The sequence below is a fragment of the Varanus komodoensis genome, unplaced genomic scaffold (genome assembly GCF_004798865.1).
Source record: "Varanus komodoensis strain SLA01 unplaced genomic scaffold, ASM479886v1 scaffold34_1, whole genome shotgun sequence".
Lineage (NCBI taxonomy): Eukaryota > Metazoa > Chordata > Lepidosauria > Squamata > Varanidae > Varanus > Varanus komodoensis.
Genome location: NW_025335854.1, coordinates 4957948 through 4974938, shown reverse-complemented (window position 1 = coordinate 4974938; position 16991 = coordinate 4957948). Strand labels below are relative to the sequence as shown.

Sequence of the window (16991 nt, the reverse complement as noted above, 5' to 3'; positions counted from 1 at the left end):
GGAAGTACTTCCTGGCATCCACCCTAAATCTTGGTTCCCTGAGCTTTGCTCCATTGGAACATGTACCTGTAAGTCTCTAACAGGTCCCCTCTGAGTCTCCTCCTCTCGAGGCTGAAAAGACCCAGCTCCCTCAGCCTCTTCTCGTATGGCTATCCTGCAAACCAGCCACCATCCAGTGACCCTAGTAAACAATACTTTGGGTCCAATATCACTGGCATTCCGCTTATATTGGAGGGCTTATTAGCTCCTTTCTTCTGCTGGAGCACAGCGCTTTCTGTGAACAGGAATTGCCAGTCCAGATGCATAACAAAAAGGCTAATGCGGGAACAGCTGTCCATTTCTTTCCAACGTAGTAAAAACTCACTGCTGAATTCACCTCTGCATATGTCATTCATAGTAATCCTCTACTTGTTGACTCTTTATATATTAGCACTGAATCCAAAGCACTTTGATATTCCATGAAGGATGATTTTTAAAAAGCCATGGATATGCAAAGGAAATGTTTTATGCCACAAAAGTAAACCGTTCATAAGTGTTTTAGACTGCATGTAGGTCCTTCTTCAGTTACATCTCTAGAACAATGTATATATTAATATTACAGACTTAAAGAGAACTAAACCACTCAGAAGCGACTTGTCTTCTAAAGAGAACTAAACCACTCAGAAGCGACTTGTCTTGCCAGGAGCAGATTGAGGGCTTTGCAAATTTTGTGAACATTGCCTAAGGTGGAAACAACTTGTAAATCCTGTAGGAAAAATAATATGGTGAGGGACTTTACAATACTCAATACTAAGTATGTGGTATGTGCTATACTTTGTCCTTGCAACAAACTGTACATCAAGAAAATCTCAACAAATCTCAAAATCTGGACTGTGAGAAGACAGTGAGAACCTCATGGAAAATATTGATGCCTCAGAGTCAGGAATCCTTTGAGCAACAGAGATAAATTGCAAAGGTCTTTTGAAAAAAGGAGCAAGGTAGATTTTGAGCTACATTCCATGATTCCCTTTGGCCTTAATCTCTTTACTCTAAAAGATGACTTTTCAGTCAAGATTCATGCATGTTATCAGCCTGATTCAGATTAGCAGAGGGATTGTAGTTAATGAGCAAGAATGAGCTGATTTGATCATACTGAATTAATCTATTTATTCTTGAGATGTGCCATCAATTGATATGTGTTACTGGCTATGCCATTTGGAATGCTGAGGTTTGCTTTGATCAGTTTTTTTTATTTGAGAAAGAACTGGATTGCTGCTGTTTTGGTTATGCTGGAAGCACTTGTTTTTAAATACAGGGGCATGTTTAAAGGCGGCAATGAAGATTTTGTACAGTGTTATTTTTGTTTCCTTGAAGGAGGATTTAAATTTGGTCAGACATGTGTTGAGACCATTTATTTCTGTGAAATAAAACTCCTTTTGCACATCCTGTTGCTTTTTGGCATTCTTTCTGGCCCCATCAGAAAGGAACAGAAGTGGAAGCCACTTTCTCACATCCTATTGCAAAACGGTTGGCCCACACACAAACCCGAGCATTGCTGTATATTGTAGTGGTTTTCTTCCTCCCTTTGTACTGGTGTCTTCCTTTTCCATTGCTTTTGAAACTGACGCAATAGCTCGACCTAACAGATCATTTTGACCTGTAAGTTTCACAGTCCCGTAGTAGATGCCTGATTTCCCACTGAATCTGACTCTGCATCAGAGGTCTAGTGAACTAGCTTATACTTTTCTTTGGCTCTCCTATTAAACAGCATCCTTTTCATTCATTCATTCATTCATTCATTCATTCATTCATTCATTCATTCATATATATATATATATTAATGAGGTGCATTCCATCACTGAAGGAGTCTTACGGCAACAGTTCACATAAACGATGAACAGCGAACTTGTAACAGCTGCACAAACCTGTTTTGTTAAATTAGGCAACCTGGTACATTTTAAAAAACAAAACTGTTTTCAGTGGGTACTGCAGGCAAATACCCCTGGAGGGAGCCTTCCAAAACCTGGTGCTGTAACTGTAAAGCTCTTTTCTCACCTTGGGTGGAAGGAGCACCAGGAAAAGATCCTTTCCAAGATAACCTGAGCACGATTTTTCAGAAAGTTGATTTCCTGCACATTTACGTTGCTCGGAGACTCTTGGAGCAGCCCATGCATCACCGCTAAAACTAGACAATCCGTAACTGCATGCTAAGCAAGGAAAATGGATTAGGAGGAGGAGGACAGCCAAGCCTTTCAGCCTGGTGGCTGGACTGCTTCTGCAGCTCCTTCTCATCTCTACTGTTGGAATGGCTGCTGATAGGAACACTTGGGTGCTCTTCAGCGGGCCTCCAAAATGACTTGGACCAAGGATTTGGCTTCCTTCCAAGAGGATCTTTTCTGGCAGCATGGGAAAGCATTCTTGAGGAAACTTTTTCTACTTAGGCACTTACCGAAATGTCTACTTCCATTTACCTGTAAATGCTGTATGAGCCCTGCTTTCTTTAACAAGCAAAGCTGAATTTCAAACAGCTTTGGAGGTTTTCAGCCAACTGAAGTACAGTTCACTCTTGTGGCACCCTTGCATCAGGCTGACACACAGCGTTTATTGTGGCCTGGCAGAGAGTTAATAGGATTTGAGAGGTTTGAGGAAAGCAGACCAGAGCGAAACACCAAGAAGTGCAATCTTCTTCCTCCGGAGCACAAGTTGTTGAGCAAAGTTTCCTTTGTGGCAGCCTCTTAGATCATGCCAAGTTTGCCCTTGATGGGAGTGCACTGGTTTCTGATTGCGACCTCTGATTATAGACTTAACTTTCAAAGGCAGAGTGCATTCTTAATATTTTGGATTAATTTATCAGTAGGAAGATTAATCTCCCAGGATGGGGTGAGGCAGGGAACTCAGGAACAACAAAGCTTGCTTGTCCACCTCAGTCATTCTCCATAGACAAATAAAATTAGCATTTTGACCAGAATATTTACATGTTTTATTAAATCTTTACAATCAGCAATTATAATCAAATACACAATTTTATGTACAAAGATTATGTACACATTGAGCTCAGACTTTTATCACAGTACATAGTTGCCCTTGGGAATATTGGATACACCTAAAATCACCAGACAGTACAACCCAACTACAGTACTGATAAAGCACCCCTTGAGACTTTTCATAAATTACATCATAAGAAAATATATGGCTGTAAATTGGGCTGGTAAAAAGTCTTATAAAATCTGGATGTATGGTTTGCATTCATAGAATGTTTCCTCTACTGTCCTGCCTGTAAGGTAATACCATCCTTTGGATCTCTGTTGAACCTGCTAAAGGTACAAGAGAAACAGCTTCGAGAAGATCCTGAGTCAAGATGCATCTGCTCTTGTGCCAACTCCGCTTTACCTTCTCCTAAAGAATGGAGGCATGTGTGAACTTAAGACATACACAATTCTCCTAATAGGTACAGGAATGCTTGTCCAAAAAGGGCTTCTGTTATGATATGAAGAAATTCGTAATTTGTAAGTAACCTCTCTCCAAAAAGCATTTTTTCAAATCAAGTTGATAACATGTACACCTCTTATTGTCCAACACACTTATGGCTGTGATGAAAAACTAAGATATATATATATATAAAAAGGGCAACTTATATCTGAGGTAGACGACCACCTTTCAGATGCTCCTTTCTAATGGCAAGGGAGTCTTTCAATATTCCCTGAATCAATAAAGAAAACTCAATCCATTTGCAGATGTTTAATGTCAGACACAACCTAAAATCCATGTTACAAACTATGTACAAGTAGTAACAGGTAGTGCAAACTCTTAATAAATAATTTGTAGGAGAAAATGAAAATTTAGTGGTTGCTGTATGAAGCAGGAATATTTCTGTTCAAAATGTTTCATGAAAATACAATGACTAAAGAATCGATTTACCAGAAACCCAGAATGAGCAATTTATACTGAAGGGCTAGTGAAAATTACAGTTTGATTGGTAAGTTATTCTAGATCAGAGTTCATATAAAGATGTGGGGGGGGGGGTTGTTTATTTTTAATCAGTGGCACTAGTACTCGTGACATGCAGAATATCCATTTACTTTTTACAATTCTAGCTTAAATTTAGTGCATTCTGTAGGCTTGGCCCCAAACTGCTAAAACTCTTTTCTGGGCACAACCAAACACACATTCTCCTCTGGATGAGGGCCAAAGTTACCAAAGGACACTTGAGCTAAGACTCCATTCAGAATCCCTGAAGAAATATTCCGCCCTCCAACAATCAAGACCTAAGCCTAAAGACAACTCAATGCGAGATACTTCACCCAAAAGTTGAAAGCCCCACTTCTAATACTTCATGTGCAAATAAAAACATTTGGGGAAAAAGTTAAAGGACACTTATTATTTATTAGCCTGCTAAGATTTACCACCATGGTTTTCACTCAGTTTCTGCACAATCACATTTTCACCCAGCTAGGATATTCTTAGAAAAATGCCAAGGCCTGTACATTGGAAGGTGCTTTTTGCACTTTCTGGCTTTTTGTATTAGGACCTTTCCACTGTTCAGACTGCAAACACATATAACTGACTCGCTGACTCTTTCTCTGTATATACATACATGAAGGATAAACACAGAAACAGACAACTTCTAACAACTTGTGTCACACCGTTTGACCAAGAAACAATCTAGAAAACAGGAGGGAGGGAGCTAAGCCAGTTCAACGGAGACGCAGAGTGGAAAACAAGGCTGGGGATACCCCACCTACCGCTCGCTTTATTTGCATACTGAGAAACTAATAGTTGCCATTCTCTTCTGCTGGGAAGGCTGGTGCCGCGCTAAGGGTTGCTGCTGATGCCTTTTAAAAACATGGCCTCTGCTCCATCTTGAGATGACCTGACCTCCTCTGACAAGATCCCCCTTTCCAGGTACCATTGCAGTGTGCAACTGGACCCTTCCCGCACACACAACTCTGCACCTCGTTGTGACAGACATTTTATTATTAATTCTCCAACAAAAGTCAGTTATAAAGTGGCTGAACTGAGTGCAGTTTCTTGAAGTTTCTTAAAAGCAAATAAAATAAAAAAATAATTTTTAAAAAACTAGGCAGAAATCAAAACTAACAAGATGAAAGTAATGAAGACTGGATATAAAGAAGTAGTGTATGACAGTCTTGCTTGTATTACTCTTGGAGTGGGAGGTTGGGTTTTTAGAAGATTATCCTCAGTTTCAACTTCAGACGTTTGCAAAACATGATTGCTCTCGTATATACTAGACCTTCTACTACAATTTAAAGAGAATGTACACATGATGCCAGTCTTTCATTGACTTCATCCTCTGCTGTGGACATACTGTCTCTAGTTAAGATACTGGCCTTTTTGCCCAATGGAAAAACACTAGAAATTTTAAGTTGTCTACTGGAATAGAGACGGTATCAATGTAAGGATGACTCCACTGGATGAGTCACAAAACCAAACAAATTCCACCTTAGTTTTAAGAGATTTAGTACATTTTCCAAAAAGTGGCAGTTTCTGCTTATTTTAAGCTCACCATTTGATGTGGAAGATTCAAAATGAAAGTGAGGGGAGTGTAGAGAAGAGGTCTTGCCCTGTTACTCAGATTCCAGTTCCAGATTCTTCTGTGATTTTAATTAATTAATTAACCTTTCAAACCTTTTGCTTTTTCCTTCTCACCAATAGTGCCCATTACCTTTGGTTTATAAACTATCTTGGCTTGAATGAGGAACATTGGGGGGGGGGGAATCCAAGTTGTCTTGGTCATTCCTCAACGTAAGAAGTGGAAGAAGCAATTGAGGAGTTACAACGCACTTACCATATTAAGTGGCAAAGGACAAATCGCAGCTGCTGCTGTTCGGCCCTCAGAGCCAAGGCACAACAGCCTGAAGTACCTTCAGCCATTTGGCTATAAAGGCCTGGGTGCCAGTACTGACCCGTCAAACAGTATCGTTGCAACAGCCCAGCCCGTGGTCTTCCACTTGCCAAGACTCGATGCGCCTGCTGGCCACCCTGACGCAGCGAGGATCAATCCCATCGCATTCGTCTTGGCCTCCTCAGACTAAGGCAAGCTAACCCACAAGAACCTGGAACGCAGGAGGAATCCAACTCGTTCCCTGAATGAGCCTCCTGTGTTACAGCACCATGCAAAGGAACCCTATAAACGGGTCGATTGCACATTCCCATTTTTAGAAACAGGGAAAACAAAAGGAAACAGCAATACACGTTATAACACATGCTGGCTTTTGCCATAAAACCTGGCTGTTTGCCACAATACTGAACAATTCTTTCATTTTTCAGATCTCAGGGCCTCCACGAAGTTCACGGTTGAGCAGTCCCACACGAGTCACTTGAAGTTATAATTCGTCCTTTTCCATCATTTCAAATGCTTCTATATCTTCATTCCAATCTGCTAAGATTGATTCCATAGACTGGCCTTTATTATCCCAGCTATTACTCGGACTGGAATCCATCTCAATCTCTGATTGTTCCTTCGGGTGATTTTCCAGCTCCGATGTCTGACTGCTACTACTACTTTCTTGGAGTTTAGGTATACAAGAATCCTGGTTTGCAGGAGAAACATGACTGCCATCCAGCTCTGTGAGTGCATTTAAACCTCCTTCTCCTTCAGGTTCTTCACTGATCAAGTTCAAATCTGTTGAGATCTCTTCTGACCTCTGGTTATGAGAATCGTTATCAGATGACTTTTGATCCATGCTTTCCATTTCCAAATCTTAGAAAGAGAACAAGATAGGAAGAAAGAAATATTATTCCCAAAACCCTCACTTTGCTAATTGAAGAGAAGCCTGGATTCTGTGTTTCATATTGGCTCACAATAAACAAGGCTGAAACACATCCATCGGCCAGGTATTTGGCTGAGGCTATTAAGAGATGATCATAATTAATTAATGGCAACTGTCAGTAACTGTTATTGGAAGATAAAGGGTGCGCATACTATTTATAATGTAAAATAGGCTGCTAATTCTGTTATGCGTCTGTATAGTCATTCTTAATTCATCTTATCATCTGTTGTATTACATGATCTGTTCTATTTATTTTACATTTTTTAAAAACTTCTGTACCACCCCACAGCTGGAAATTGCTGGATGGTTTACACAGTCCATAAAAACAGATGTTAAACATACAATACCTGTATCATAGAATCAGGAAAAAAGTTTTAAAGTTTTAAACAGCTAAAAACAGACTATAAAAACAGAGATGAGAAAAGAATAGCAAAAGAATGACCCTGCCAATATATACCAGTAGATCCTCGTGTCAGTGTTCATTTGACCAGTGGATTCATGTATTGATACAGTATATCACAGAAGTGAGTACACCCCTCACATTTTGTAAATATTTTATTATATCTTTTCATGTGACAACCCTGAAGAAATGACACTTTGCTACAATGTAAATTAGTGAGTATACCGCTTGTGTAACAGTGTAAATTTGCTGTCTCTTCAAAATAACTCAACACACAGCCATCAATGTCTAAACCACTGGCAACAAAAGTGAGTACACCCCTAAATGAAACTGTCCAAATTGGGCCCAAAGGGTCAATATTTTGTGTGGCCACCATTATTTTCCAGCACTGCCTTAACCCTCTTGGGCATGGAGTTCACCAGAGCTTCACAGGTTGCCACTGGAGTCCTCTTCCACTACTCCTCCATGATGACATCACGGAGCTGGTGGATGTTAGAGACCTTGCGCTCCCCCACCTTCCGTTTCAGGATGCCCCACAGATGCTCGATAGGGTTTAAGTCTGGAGACATCACCTTTACCCTCAGCTTCTTTAGCAAGGCAGTGGTCGTCTTGGAGGTGTGTTTTGGGTCGTTATCATGTTGGAATACTGCCCTGCGGCCCAGTCTCCGAAGGGAGGGGATCATGCTCTGCTTCAGTGTGTCACAGTACATGTTGGCATTCATGGTTCCCTCAATGAACTGCAGCTCCCCAGTGCCGGCAGCACTCATGCAGCCCCAGACCATGACACTCCCACCACCATGCTTGACTGTAGGCAAGACACACTTGTCTTTGTACTCCTCACCTGGTTGTCGCCACACACGCTTGACACCATCTGAACCAAATAAGTTTATCTTGGTCTCATCAGACCACAAGACATGGTTCCAGTAATCCATGTCCTTAGTCTGCTTGTCTTCAGCAAACTGTTCACGGGCTTTCTTGTGCATCATCTTTAGAAGAGGCTTCCTTCTGGGACAACAGCCCTGCAGACCAATTTGATGCAGTGTGTGGTGTATGGTCTGGGCACTGACAGGCTGACCCACCACCCCTTCAACCTCTGCAGCAATGCTGGCAGCACTCATACGTCTATTTCCCAAAGCCAACCTCTTTGCTGGCAGCACATGCACTCAACTTCTTTGGTTGACCATGGCGAGGCCTGTTCTGAGTGGAACCTGTCCTGTTAAACCGCTGTGTGGTCTTTGCCACCGTGCTGCAGCTCAGTTTCAGGGTCTTGGCAATCTTCTTATAGCCTAGGCCAACTTTATGTAGAGCAACAATTCTTTTTTTCAGATCCTCAGAGAGTTCTTTGCCATGAAGTGCCATGTTGAATTTCCAGTGACCAGTATGAGACAGTGAGAGCGATAACACCAAATTTAACACACCTGCTCCTCATTCACACCTGAGACCTTGTAACACTAATGAGTCACATGACACCGGGGAGGGAAAATGGCTAATAATGCCCAATTTGGACAGTTTCACTTAGGGGTGTACTCACTTTTGTTGCCAGCAGTTTAGACATTGATGGCTGTGTGTTATTTTGAGGGGGACAGCAAATTTACACTGTTATACAACTCACTACTTTACATTGTAGCAAAGTGTCATTTCTTCAGGGTTGTCACATGAAAAGATATAATAAAATATTTACAAAATGTGAGGGGTGTACTCACTTCTGTGATATACTGTATGTGAAAATGTCTATGGACTAAACTAAGGAAGTGTTTGGATGGTGTTTTCAAAACTTCTGTAATTTTGGTCCCATCTGGAAATACAGCATGACTCTGGAGTTTCAATCTTTATTTCCTTCCCTCTTTTTAACGCTTTTTTCAAGTAACAGTGCCATTAATCAGTGAAGTCATAATTGGCTTCCCTATGATACTTTCAGCTTATTGCAGGTTTGGTGCTATTGGTCATTCTGGTTGCTACAGTCGATAAACAGAATCTGCCACCAGTACTCTGCCTGGTCCACAGACAGAGCCGACCAGTAGACCTAAATTTGCATACAGTCTTTTTTTCTTAGTCTAAGCATGTATACCACACCAGAAACTAATTTTTATACAATTGAAGCACCTCTCTCTCTCTCTCCAAAGCAGAAGTTGCTCAATGCAAAACAAGATTGTAAGTCTATCTGAGTAATGCTGAAAACTTCTTAACTTCAGGAAAAACTCCCACAGAGTTGCCTGCACAGGAATCCATGAGCAATACAGACTTCACAGGGCTGTTCTGGCTCCACACAAACTGGGTGCACCTGGCACCTGAGCAGTGGCACAGCCACCTTCTGAAAGAAGAGGATCAGCTGGACAGGTGTCCCTGAGGGACCCGAAGGGTTCAAGGTACTCAAGAAAATCTACCAGGCTCTAGAACTACCAACCGTAGACATTTGTGGGACTGACATGTCAACAGCTTCCTATTTGAGGTCATTCTGGTCAATTGATACAATGTAGTACAAAAAATAAATAAATACCCCAGTTAAAAGATAAACGTCTTTTTAAAAACCCTTTGCAAAGGCATACAGATGTTTGATACTTACTGCTATCAATAATGTAGTTTGGAATCATTTTATCTTTAAATATAGTTGCTGACATTCCAGGGATAGCACAGAGAGAAGGGAAAAAGCACGTGAGCATTTCAAACCCACAGATCCACTGCTGTACACATCGTAATTAATTCATTAAAGTAATGGCTGCTTTCAGGAAAACAAAACAAAACTGAGGGGGGTTGTATTTATCATGGAATTCAATTCAGGATACAGAAACCTGTGGTCTGAATGGAAGTATTTTAGAAGAAAGCCTGTCAGTTTTAAAAAGCATTGCCAACACAGCTGCAGCTGCCTAGAACCAGAAAGGATTCACAGCTATTTAAATGCAAAAACTGGCATGACAAGGCCGCAATCCAACTCAGGTTCGACCTGCATGTCCAGTTGGCTTCACTGGGAGAGATTTAAGTTCATACTTAAAACTCTCCCACGCAATCAGTAGTACTCTGCTTTAGTGCAGAGTAAATTTTGGGGTTCACTTTTCAAAATAATACATGAGCGAGTTGAAAATCTAAATCATAGATGTGTTCATTCCCAGCAATTTTTGGGTTAAACAAGTCAGCAAGTACAGTATAATGAGAAAGAGAGAGAGGGAGAGTGTACGCTTAGCCAAACGTTTTGCTCATATAAAGTGGATATACGATTGCCTGAACTTGCCTAGTATGCCTGAAATAGTTTAGACAATGTTTCTGCCACGCAGCAAAACAATTCACTTGAGAAACTGAGACATCCTTTTAAATCCTGCTAATTTGAAAGAAGCTGGAGTATTTACTACTAACTGTCCCAAGACACCACTGCCCATGCCTCTTTCTTCCCCTTTTCTATACTCTCCAGAACAGCTGGAATTTAGAGTGCACATTCATGGGAGAAAGGGCTACTTCTCAGTTTTGCTCCACAGTTTCCCTCTTACCTCTGTCTTTTGCTTTGTCTGACAGCAGCACTTCTACCGCCTCATACTCCTGGATGGCGTCAAGGATAATGCTGCCTTCCTTGTTGAACAGGAACAGCATGGGGATGGTGATGTCGTCTGTATTCTTCCCATCTCCCGCCATTTGGAACAGAGGGGCCGTATCACTGCTGCTTCCTTCATTGTCATCTAGACAGCACACAGTCAGAATAAACAGTGTTTTCACTATTACATCCCTTCTACCCAAATAGCCACTGAACGTTTTACTTCTCCAATAACAGAGGCTTGTTTCGGGGTGATTGAATAAGCCCATTAATTTCCAGGCTTGCATGGTGCACACAAGCCCTTCTGCTTTGCATAATTAATCTCTGATCAGCCGTTTCACAGGCTGCTTACAGTTTAAATAAGCCAAGGTTAAGCTAAGAATGTAACTGTAGGGTAACTCTGGGTTATTGAATCTGCTGAAAACCAGTTTTAGGTATCAAAGAACAACCTATGATCAAGCTGATGGGAAACTGATTACGGAAAGCAGGTAATTCACACATGGCACATAGGCTAGCGAACCACAGATTAAGTACCCCCTTCTTTGCTTCTATTATTCGCCAGCAGGTGTTCTAAAAGACTTGTCTCTGTTGCAACTAGCCATAGCAGCAGCCTGAAAGACAGGCAGAACATTCAGACACTATTAAAAAGGAATCTAGAATATGACTATAGACAGAAGTGATGATTTTGTGGATTTCATAAATTTAAGCAGTTAATCCTAAATTCCCAACAAATGGCAGAGGAAGGATAATGAAACTCTAATTTGTGATGCACAGCAAAAATAAAAAAGCTGTAAGGCCCAGTTAAGACCTTTTATATACTTTGATAACTACCTACCCACCCATTTGTGTGCATGCACACTAAGATCCAACGAGCTATGACATCAGTTTAGTATTTAAGCTTGTTTTTTTCCCCAGCAGATCATCTGTTGCCCTGTCAGTCTTTAAAAATAACCCCATTGTCGACTATTTCATCAAAAGCTTCAGTGGAATTCCAATGTAAATTATATTCCTGTCTGTTCAAATACTAAATGATCTGTTGTCCACTGGAAGTGGCGGAGCTATAATCTGCACCATTAAGTTTAAAACTATGGGAGTACATAATGCATATGTGCGTTAATGACTGAAATATCGTGCAACTGACCACAATATCTTTGTAGAACTTTTGCCATATTTACCGATAACGATGCCGCCTATGGCCCCTGCTTTTTGGATATTCCGTGCCTTTTCAGCAAACATGCACTGCCCTCTTTGCATCAAAGCAATTTTCTCCTTCAGTGCTTCCGGATTGGTGATTTCAGAGCATCCATTATATGGCTTACTGACTGCAACAAATCCTCTTGTCTGTTGAAGAGATGAGAGGCTTCAGCACACAAGATGGTAGTCTGCAGAAGGCATGCATCACCACCACCACCCCACCCCGGTAAAACATATGAACTGCATGTTACGGAATCTGCCTGTCTATCACGACTCAGCCCATCGGTAACTACACCTAAACTCACTGAAATCAAGCAACTTCAGCACTGCATTCAACTACGGCCAGCAACTTTAGTACAGACATTATTTTACAATGAGCTCATTTCACTACTTGCACTTTTCATGCTAATTTAGAGTACTGACAGAAACCTTGTTGCATTTTTTAAAGTGGCTAAACTTTACACAATTTATTTAAAATAAAAAACTGGCTCTCATATGGGCTGCTAACCTAAATAGTCTAAACAAATTTAAATGCCTTGAGCTATTGTATGAGTTTTAACTAAGGCTGGCTAGGAATTAATGTTGTTTGCCTCTTAATGCAAATGTACCTAACTTCCCCTTCCTGAATCAATACTGATATCTAATATCAATAGATATGAATTACCTTAGTAATGAGGTTTCACAAACCAAAAGCTGTGCAAGCATAACCAAGTTGGACAGCATCATCTACTCCTAGTTTTAACTACCCAACCCATAAAGTTAAAAAATAAACAGCTTTTGCCATTGATTATGACCTTGTTAACAGCTGCTGGGTGGATCCAAGATTGAGACACGTTTATTTACATGGCTAAATAAAACAGAAGAGCTGGAGGACGAAGCAAACTGTATAAAGTGTCCATGTGCCACTGACTGCAAGCAAGATCTCTCGCTTCCTTTCTTGCACCATTAAGTCAGACACTGGAACTGCTCTTCCCCTTTCACCCATAGTTTGGATTGCTTTCTTGACCTAGAGAGCTTGTAGGTGAACTGCTGCTGTAGGTGCACTGACTCCTATACATGACTTCTTCAGTCCTAAACACGACTACTTTCCCAGCACACTTTCACTTCCACACAGCAATAAAAACTGGGTGATCTAAAGATATAAAAATGGCACAAAGGCCTACGCACCCCCGACTTGTGTTTGGATAGATCTGTTCCAAATTGTGCTGGTCCAGCGGTCAAGACCACTCTGCCAAAGAATGGGTGAGAAACAATCTGAACGGCACGAGGAGGCAGCTGCTGTTCCTTCTGCTGCTGACTGGAGAGCTCAATCATTTCTTGCATGAACCGTAAGCCGTCTTCAGCGTCCAGCGAACTTGCTGCCTAGTGAAGAGTCGAGCAGGAGAGTCCACATACGCTCATTAGCATGTTCCAGATGTTATGTGTTTTTCACTCTAACATTGCAGACAAAATATGGTAGGCTATCTTTGAGGAAACTTGGTAATTAGTTGTTCTGAACTTCTTGATAGCTACTTGTGTTTGGGGAATAGCTATTCATTAAAAAGACATAAGTGTCTTAATGGACATGTGCTAATGCATCAAGATATTAATATCCCATGTTTTGTGGGATGAAGCTCCTCAAGGGAGTTTTCACTTTAAAAACCCAAATGCATACTAAAGCAAAACCATTAAACAAAAATGAGCAAATCACAAGCAGAAAGGAGCAAATGCCCAGTAAAAGAGTTCAGAGGACCAGCAATGCCCTCTGAAATGAAAGCAACAACATTAACAAAAACCAAAAACTTAACAGTTCTACTCAATGCTAGCAAGCTACAAAAAAGGAGGAATGTACCTCCCTGGGAACAAATTACAGTGCCACCACCAAAAAAGGCCCTGGTATTCCCCTCCCCACCTCACATTGGACCACACATATGAAACCTACTGCGTTCAGCTTCAACATATGCTGTCAACCAATCTTTTTTGAAAAAAAGAAAAGGAAACAAAACAAAACCCATCTGTCCCCAGACATCTAAACATGTTTGAATAGACCACCTGGATTACCTCAAATTTATACAGACTCAAAACATAAGATGGTGTTGTCCAACTGCTGCAAAGACCTACGGACAGATAGCAGTTGAAAATCACCGCTTGTGTACCCCAGTTTTAAGAGTGGTGGAATCACCCCACACCTGTCCAGAATGAATGCTATGTAAAAGAGGGGAGGGTGAGGCGGTTGAGAGGGGCAGTTGCATTCCCATACCATGCTGATGTGGAGGAAAGGGAAGAGCAGGGGTGAGGAGCCTGGAGCAAGGACCAATTCCAGACATTGAGATGAGAGAGGAGGAGGTGTTTATCTCAAGGCCAGACTCCTCAGCTGCTCTGTGAATAACCAAGACGTACAGCTGGCGGGAGGTGATCTGGAGCAAAACAGTTTTGCAGAGACAGACGAGACAGGCTGGGCTCTTGAGGAGCGGCATGCGGTGAGGAGACACACTCGTCTTCTGAGAGCCAGTGTGGTGTAGTGGTTAAGAGCATGGGACTGGGACTCAGGCGATCTGGGTTCTAGTCCCCGCCCGGCCATGGAGCCAACTGGGTGACTTTGGGCCAGTCACAGACTCTCAGCCCAACCTACCTCACAGGATTGCTGTTGTGGGGATAAGATGGAGGAGGAGATGTAAGCTGCCTTGAGCCCTTTGTAGGAAAAAGGCAGGATATAAATAGAAAAAAAAAAGGCATGGGGCCCAGGCATGATCATAAGGAGCGCTCCTGGTGGTGAATACTAGATTGGGTCCCACAAACCACTGTCTGCATGCTCAGAGATCCCTTCTGGGTGTTTGTGCTTCTGGAAACTCTTGGGTCAATGAAGAACTTTTTGCAAGAAAGGTCTGTGGCTTCGACTGCATGAAGGGAGGAACCCTTGCTCATGCCAGAGGGCCACACGAAGGGCAAGATCTTACTTGGATCGCATGCTGCACCAACTGTACTCTTCCATCTTTGAGATGAATCAGGCTGACCCCCATCTTCTTCAGTATCTCCAAATGCTCAGGATTGCTCGCCATGAAATCCCGGGCTCTCAGAGGAGGTTTTGGCCCACTGCCCAAACTCTCCTCCCTGCAAGAGAAAGAGAATGCTGCTACCTGTGCCTAAACAATATGCAGGAGGTGCACATAACTGAAATTATGAGACACATTATCCCAAGAGGTCCCTGAATTGCCCAGACATTGATGGTAATGCTCCTGGAAGCTGGCTGACAGAAAATGTGCTGCAGAATCTCACGGGACCTTTTCTAAATCTCACCTCTCTCGCTGTACTGATTGCCAAAGCAAATGCTTAAATCCAATTCTTTCTTGGCCTCGTCCAGAAATAGATTTCTTGTCATGTCCTTCTGCACCTTCTTAAACATTCCTACTCCTCAGCGTACGCACCCTTCTGAAAAGCACAGGCCTGTGCTTTCCAAGCCCTGCTGCCTCTCCACTCTTTGGTCCTTTCTCAACCAGGACGGTTTCCCCAGCAGGGCAGCCCCAACAGACACCACCACCCACCACCCATTTCTGCCACACAGCATTCCCAATGCCAGATGTCTCCCTTGAAGCACATTGCCTTGTCTGGGCATGTGACATCCGCATAAGTGACACTCTGTGAATGCAGGCAGGCAGGCAAGCAGAGAGATGCAAACAAGCACAGCAACACCTGCCCTCTTTCCCCCTCCTTGTTCTCTCCACAATCCAGCCTTTAAGCTTTGGGATGCACTGAGGAAATAATGGGGGTTTAGGTACTGTTTCCAGCCACTGGGTGGTATACAATGGATTAAATCAATAATAAATGATACAAACATTTTTCCTTACAAACAGAAACTGCTTTTGATTAACTGAGACCAAGATCTATTGATAAGCTTATTAAATCTGCACAAACATTTGGTCAGGCCAAAAGGAAGCAGGGTCAGGTGCCATTTCTTATATAATGTGAAAATAAGATAATGTGGTTTAGCTTAGACATATGCAGAAAGCAAGTGCTCAGCAAAAGCTGCTTTTAAGGTTGGATTTTCTTTTAATCGGGATAGAGAAAGTACAAATTAATCTTACGCTCTGGAAATTCCCCTAGGACAACTCTTGTCCACCACATTTTTCAGAGGCTCCCTGATACTCTGGGCATACATGGGGTCGTTGGGAAAAAGGATTTGAGTGTTGGGGCACGTCCAGTCAAAGTTACTGTCATCCAGCTCTGTGTACTCTGTAGTCTGTAAAGGAAGAAAAGGCGGGTAGAATTTGCTGTTTCTCAGTTCCGTGGCCAGAGGTGACCACACTGAGCCAACAGCTCGCTTTCACTTGTCAAAGCGACACTTCGCAATGCCCCCCACCATTTCAACTCTCTGAAAGCGTTACTTTGCTCAAGGGGTGATCCTGATCCTCCTGCTTCCAGAGTACCTTGTCTGCCTCTTCTCCTGCTTTTCAAACCAGGCAACAACTGACAGCCAGGCAACAGTGTTCAAATTTGCCTATCACTATTACATCACGTGATCTCCCCTTCCGAGGAGCTTATACAGTCCTCCTTCGCTCCATTTTTTCCTCACTACAACAACCCTAGGAGACAGGATAGACGAAGAGTGAACGAGAGGTCTAGGGAGGTCTAGGGAAGGCTGAGTGGGACACGAACTTGCATCTCCCCAAGTCTCACAGCGACATCACACCAGCCCTTCTACATGTAGCCTCCTGTAGTCAGTCAGTTGCCCACTCCTTTCAACTGTTGAAACAGACAAAGAAATTGGCCAAGAAAGACGATACCGATGGGACATATTGGAAGACCAAGACACGATTAACAGATGAACACAACTGCACACTTTTCTGAAGCCAAAAAGCAGGTGGCAAAGTGGAAGCAGTCACTCCAAACGGTTGCTTGGGCACCCACAAAGGGGCCCACTGGCAGTGGGACAGGGAAGACATGAAGGAGAGCAGCGGAGATCACTGCTCTTGCGAGCCAGACCCCACAACCCACAGTGAAGCTCCTTTCCTGGATTTGGAGGATATGACAAACGACCTGTAGAACAAGGTATGGGCTTTCAGGTGAGTTGTTGAAAAATAAACCACCCTGCAAGAAGTAGCCTCAGGCTGGAGGACATAATTAATTCACC

General features: G+C 42.4%; 1 protein-coding gene across 2 annotated transcripts in view; it reads right to left on the bottom strand.

The window, feature by feature from the left end:
• Positions 1-2935: 2935 nt before the first annotated feature.
• The window catches only part of EDEM3 (ER degradation enhancing alpha-mannosidase like protein 3), a 39965-nt gene continuing 25909 nt past the window's right edge, over positions 2936-16991 (bottom strand). The window contains exons 15-21 of one of the 2 annotated variants that reach the window (XM_044439172.1): positions 15946-16100; positions 14821-14974; positions 13052-13246; positions 11866-12031; positions 10650-10835; positions 9734-9781; positions 2936-6700 (exon numbers count right to left, since the gene is read on the bottom strand). In XM_044439172.1, the coding sequence (XP_044295107.1) occupies positions 6324-6700; positions 9734-9781; positions 10650-10835; positions 11866-12031; positions 13052-13246; positions 14821-14974; positions 15946-16100 (1281 nt within the window). In that variant the 3' untranslated portion in view covers positions 2936-6323. The remainder of the gene's footprint in view (positions 6701-9733; positions 9782-10649; positions 10836-11865; positions 12032-13051; positions 13247-14820; positions 14975-15945; positions 16101-16991) is intronic. The other variant, XM_044439171.1, reaches the window with a different exon arrangement.